The sequence below is a fragment of the Crocodylus porosus genome, unplaced genomic scaffold, assembly GCF_001723895.1.
Source record: "Crocodylus porosus isolate Cpor-Errol unplaced genomic scaffold, CroPor_comp1, whole genome shotgun sequence".
Classification (NCBI taxonomy): domain Eukaryota; kingdom Metazoa; phylum Chordata; order Crocodylia; family Crocodylidae; genus Crocodylus; species Crocodylus porosus.
Genome location: NW_017728925.1, coordinates 16316541 through 16322727, shown reverse-complemented (window position 1 = coordinate 16322727; position 6187 = coordinate 16316541). Strand labels below are relative to the sequence as shown.

General features: G+C 49.1%; 1 protein-coding gene across 1 annotated transcript in view; it reads left to right on the top strand.

The window, feature by feature from the left end:
* The window catches only part of KCNT1 (potassium sodium-activated channel subfamily T member 1), a 171953-nt gene that overhangs the window by 120965 nt on the left and 44801 nt on the right, over positions 1 to 6187 (top strand). The window contains exons 10-12 of the mRNA XM_019541124.1: positions 208 to 302; positions 4038 to 4218; positions 5954 to 6118. Coding sequence (XP_019396669.1) covers positions 208 to 302; positions 4038 to 4218; positions 5954 to 6118 — 441 coding nt within the window. The remainder of the gene's footprint in view (positions 1 to 207; positions 303 to 4037; positions 4219 to 5953; positions 6119 to 6187) is intronic.

The following is a 6187-nucleotide window of genomic DNA, read 5'->3' as shown; positions in this document are numbered from 1 at the left end:
TGTTTCCCCTTGGGTTCTCCCCTCGGCTGCATTTGGGGGTGATCAGAGGTCACTGTCGGTGCAGAAATGAGCTCAGACTGGGGGACAGACTGGGCAAATCCTGTTATTTATGTGATGCCTGTCTCATTTCTTTCACCCCTTTTTGAAGTCAGGATGCTGCGGGGTATAACTATGTCTCCCACTGAGCGAGATGTACCTCTTTTCCAGAACGACTTGCATCGTGCCATACAGAGAACGCAGTCTGCCATGTTCAATCAGGTGCTGATTCTCATCTGTACCCTGCTGTGTCTTCTTTTTACAGGGTAAGTGATTCCCCCCTCACCCCGACAAGTGACTTAGTTGTAGGAAATATGTTTTTAAAATATGCAGCACTGATTCATTTGATAGAGGGAAAACCTTGGGCCCCATCCTACAAATGCTAATGCTTGTGTTAAGCTTTAGGCGCTGTAAGTCGTCACAGTAGGGAATAGTGTGAAGCACGTGCGGGTCTTTGCCAGTCCAGGGGCTTCAGGACAAGGTGGTATAGGATGGTCTGACCTGGGAGTGGCAAGGCTATATTCTTTCTGGGTCACCGAGGCATGGCTCTCACTTTGATCTCCCTGCTTCATAGAGGAAATTGCATGAGGCCTTACGTGGGCTACAGATAACCCAGCTTCCTGGGCAGCAAGCTGAGTCTGGAGGCTGCATAGCACCCTGGTGGCTTTTCCACCTGGTCTATGCAAAGCCGCAGCCTGAAGAGCAATAAGACAAATAGGCCTGGGTCTCCGATACAGGCAGCTCAGCAAAACCTCCTCATCCTTCCCTTCATCTGACCTGAAGTGACGCCCCAGACCTTTGGAAGGTCACGAATCACTTTTGTTGTGTATCATTGCTTCTGCTTTGTTGACTTCATTGACAGAAACCAAAGCACCATGGCATTAGAGTCACTAGGCACGAGAACTGCCTGTGTGCATGTTGGGTACACGGGCATCCACCCATTGTGCATCGAACTGTCCATTTGCTTGAGCATAAGCCTGACTTAACTGCAGAATTGCAGCCTTTGTTTTTCTGTGTTGAAAGCCCGGGTGTCCTGCTTGCTGTGCGCCAATACACTTGTAGCGTCGGTATGCTTGGTTTCAACTCTCTTGGCTGGTTTTTTTGGAGATTGATTTTAGAACAAAACGCTTGATGGCGTAGTAAAATCCCATACTGCTCAAGTTACGCCCCTGGCTAGTAAACCATGATCATGGTTTGTGTGGTTGTAGTGACTTCTTTTCGATTACATTCTGTCTCGTGAGATTATAGGCAGGTAAAGCCCTTATTTCCACATTGTCTTCAGGCGCGGGGGTCTTTCTGCTTCACCCATCCTGAGTTTCCACTTCACACACAACTTTGGCAAGTGGAGAGAGGGAGCTGGGTTATCACCTTGCGCTCTCAAGGCCCACACCGTCTTCTCCACCTAAATAAGCAGAACTTGGCTCTTGGAAGTACTTGGGTTTCTCTTTTTCCCAAGAGCACTGGCTAAATATGACTTGAAAAGAAATAAGACCTCCCTTTGCCAGCTGTACGGTGTGTTGATGCCATTCACTAAAGCAGCTCGATAGATGCTGGGTTTCAGTCGTGCTTTGAAGGATGATCTCTCGGACAACAACGCGTGGCAGGATACAAGGTGGCCGGTTGCATTTCTGTTCCCCGTGGATATGATCTGAGGCCAAATGCACTTTGAGGTAGTTAGCTGCTGTTCAGCTGCTGGGAACAAAGGCAGAAGAGCTATTGATTTTCTCTGACTTCTTTCCCTTCCCTTCATCTCTGCACAAAATGACTGGTTTGCTTTTTAAATAGTAGGAAGAAATATTGCTCCCCTCTGGATGGCCGTGTGTTAACAGTCAGCTAACCTAAATGGATGCAGTAGCCCTGGGATGGTTTAGAGCCGCCTCCATAATTGGAGGCAGAAAGGCAAAAGCCTCTTAAGTGCAACAGTGCCTTTCTTCCCGTGTACTTACGCACCTTCCTAGGCGCTGCTTTTGGGTGGGAAGAGTCTTCCTAACGTGCCCGGCCCCAGGGGAAATGCGCTTGCAAGGGCCTCTGTTGAGATAGCAGAATTTTGCTTTTAAAGGGCTAATGGAACAGCCATCAAAACAGAGTCCATAACTCACAGACTGCACTTTCCTAATGTTATTCCCTGCTGTCTTTGAGCAATCAAGAACAGAGTGGTGCAAGGGGTTGATTTTCCATGGCATTGAATGGCAGCTGGGAGGAGGCTTCTCAGTGCAATGCAACCACTTCGAAGCTTGCAGCAGGGATTTGCCAGTCTAGGCCCTGAGGCTGGGGAGCACTGCATATCCCAAGAAAAGCCTCATCCTCCAGAGCTGTTTGTCCAAATCCAATTAGATTTATACATCTGTCCATCCCCGGCTGTATAGGGCAATCTGGTGTCAATACTTTGCCTTAGTTATACAGGGCACTGCTTTCCAGCAAGTGTGAATTGGTTTTGACTGGTGTGGAGCTGCCTCAATTTACACCAGCTAAAGCTGGCTGTAAATCTTCACAACCCATTTTTATAGAAAGTTTTCTTTAAAAAAAACAACAAAGCACAACAAAGCACAAAAGCTGTATTTAAAGCCTGATCTTCAGAGGTGCTAATGCCTGATAAAAGAGGCAGATGCTCGCCACTGACTCAGAGCTGCTCCTTACCTTACTTTATCTTCCTGCGCAGTCAGCTTCAGGCAGATCACTTTTTATTTTAGGAACTAATTATCATCTCTAATTACACGATTTTAACAGAAACTTTTTAATTGGAGCATGCCAGGATCAGGGAGGGTACTGGGGAGAGGTGGTTTATGGAAATGCATGCGGCTCAGAGCGGAGCAACAATTGCTGCGATGTCAAGGGCAGCGCCAGTAATTTTTTCCCCGGGGGATTTGAGGGGGGTGGGGGGCAGTCGCTCAGCGTTGGCAGCTCATGCAGAAAGGTTCGCTGCACTTCGCGGCTCCCCTGTTTGTCTGTAGGAGGTTACCATGGCTGCCAAGCTCACGTTTGTCTAATATGCCAGGAAGGCATGTGCTAATTAACTGAACCTATTAGCCTGAGCGTTTGAAACAAGAGGGAGCTTTCCTTCTAAAAAAAAGGGTTTTTTCCTTCTCAACTATTTAGCTTAGAAATGGGTCTCTTGCATTTCCCTTCTGGTTTGTCTTTCAGTCTAAACATACCAACTATATTAACAAGTGGAAAGGAAGTGGTGCTGGTGGGGATGTAGATGCTTTCGGACTCGCGGCTCTTTTGGAATAAAACTAAGTACCTCGTATTGAAGGCTAGTCAACTTTTGGACTTATCTGTGTGCTTCTTCCTGTAGCAGCACTGCCCTCTTTGGTCTAGATCTATTTTCTTTGGCTTTTGCCTGGCACTAGAAGCAATTTCTCAGGTAGCTTCTGGGACATTTCTATTAACCGTGATGGACTTAGAAACTCTGTGTGTGCCAAGTCATCCTGGCTGTTCTTGAGGCGAGAAGCTATTTGGCTTTGCCAGGTTTATTTTGGAAGAGAGCTGCAGGCAGAAGCGGTGGGGTTGGGGATCCAGCTCAGGCTCGCTGAAGAGCCGTGCCTGAAGTCACTCGTACCCGTACCGTCTTCTGAGTCACACCGAGGAGCGTGGTCAGGACTGAAAGAGTTTCCTGTTTACCTTGCTGCTATAATCAGCTCCTAAAGTACTCAGGCCTCCTGACTCACAGCTCTTTGCCTCCCACCTGCATGCTTGACATATGCATGGTTGCCCAATGCCTAGACTTTTGGGCCATGGTCTGATGAGGATCTCTGCAGAGCTGGTGGCTTATCCAAACCAAACAAGTGCTCTGAAGTCAAGCCGACTGATGCCTGTGCAACTGCACTGACAGTGCTGGAGTTGCACCAGGGATGCATTTTGCCCCAGTAACTCCAGGCCAGGCGAGACCTCTTTCCAGAGGCCAGTGGAGGAGACTTCTCCCTACTTGGCAGGGTGAGCAAACTCATCCCTTGTGGGCCGTTGTCTGCAAGCCTGATTGATCCCTTTTCCCTCTTCCCCAGAACCTGCGGCATCCAGCATCTAGAAAGAGCGGGCGAAAACCTCTCCCTCTTCAAGTCTTTTTATTTCTGCATTGTGACCTTCTCCACGGTGGGCTACGGGGACGTGACCCCAAAGATTTGGCCCTCGCAGCTCCTGGTGGTTATCATGATTTGCGTAGCCCTGGTGGTGCTGCCTCTACAGGTAAGATCAGGCAGTGAAAAGACAGCTCTGGGTTAAGAATGGCAATGCTTCTGGCACGCCGCAGCTTGGGAAACATAGCAGCGGGAGGGTGTTTTCCACCTGGCTAGCCAGCTGAGTGGGAAGCGGATCGGAGACAGAGAAATTCTCCACCTCAAGTTCAGAGGGAGCTTTGTTTCCGCTCTGCTGGGGAGCTGTTGACACCCTGCAGAGCCACCTTGCTGGATGCAATACATTTGGGACAAAACTAGCCAGCACTGCCACTCTCCCAGCCATCAACACGATGCAGCAATGACAGCTTTTGGTCTGGAGCATTCCCTCTCTCTCGTATCACTTAATGTCAGATGAGGACATTGTGGACACACTCTTAGAAACAAGCCTTCCTCTGGGAGCAGATATCATCATATCCTTCCTTCTCCAGCTGTCCTCAGATAGAACAAGTGCAAGAATGCGACTAGGCTGGCCCGTGTGCTTTAGCCGGTCGCTGGCTCAGTGTGCTCTGGAAAGGCAGGATCTTGGCCCAGGAGGCAGCTCCTGCCAGGAAGCGGCTGAGATGACATGTAGAGGAAGCCTGGGAATAGATGCATCAGAGCATCGCGAGCTAAAAAATGTCACTCGTTGCTGCAGCACACGAGAGAGTCGCTAATGTAATGAGAAGCGCCTTGTTCACGCTGCATTGTATGTTCATGGACTGCGATCCGTAGCAGCCCGAGGGGAAGGCAAACTGGGCAACCATCTGGGGTCCCAAAATTTTGCAACGATTTTTATTTGGGGGGTGGGGTGGGGGGGTGAAGCTATTAAAAACTTTGTTCTGTCTTCAACTTACGGATGAATGCCTGTTCCCCCGAGCACTGCCAGGAGTGACCAGGAATAATGGTCACAAGCTGGCAGAGGGTAGATTTAGGCTAGATATCAGGAGGCGCGACTTCACGGTCAGGGTGGCTAGGATCTGGAACCAACTTCCAAGCAAAGTGGTGGTGGCTCCTACCCTGGGGGTGTTTAAGAGGAGGTTAGATGAAGACCTTGCTGGGGTCATTTGACCCCAGTACTTTTTCCTGCCATGGCAGGGGGTTGGACTAGATGATCTACTCAGGTCCCTTCTGACCCTAGAAACTATGAAACTATGAAATGGCATAGATAGAGCAAAGTGAAATCAGAAATGTCCAGCTTGCTTATAGGTCATCAAAATGAAGCCTCTAAGGGGCCCCAAATGACTCTTGCCTAGGGCCCCAACAACCCTAAGGCCACTGTTGCTGTGATGCATTCTTATTTTAATAGATTTTAACAGGTTTGCCAAGTGATGGTTTTTGGAAGCAGCACAGGGTTTGGGTGAGGGCATTGCTGTGTTGGATGTGTGTGTGGCCCCTTGTTGTTTTGCCTTTCAGGTAAAGCCAACACGGGCATGAAAAAAAGTCTCCAGGTTCAGAAAGGCAACGTTTCTGGCGTGCCATGGCCTGTTTAAGGCTCCAGTCTGTGTGCATGCCCACACACAGCTTTCCTACAGGCATTTGCAAGGCCTCTATCCCAGTAGTGTTTCACATTGATTCACACCTGCATATTTTTATGATCCATGGATGGATAATATTCTCCTCATTCCAGCACTTCCTTTAACTGTGCAGATCATCTGGGCAAAATGGTGGCCGGGATCACCATACCTGTGATGCACTGTTTGTAGCAATTCAGGCAAGAGGGATCTTTGACTAGCAGCTCTCAATGATCTGTGCGCTTCTGCTTACAGTTTGAGGAGCTTGTGTACTTATGGATGGAGCGCCAGAAATCAGGGGGGAATTACAGCCGTCACCGTGCCCAGACCGAGAAGCATGTTGTCCTCTGTGTCAGTTCCCTCAAGATCGACCTCCTCATGGACTTCCTCAATGAGTTCTACGCTCATCCCCGACTACAGGTAAAGGCTGGGGCGTGTTATTTCAGCCCCTCCGTCATTAGCAGTTGAACCAGGGTCCTTACTTGGCTT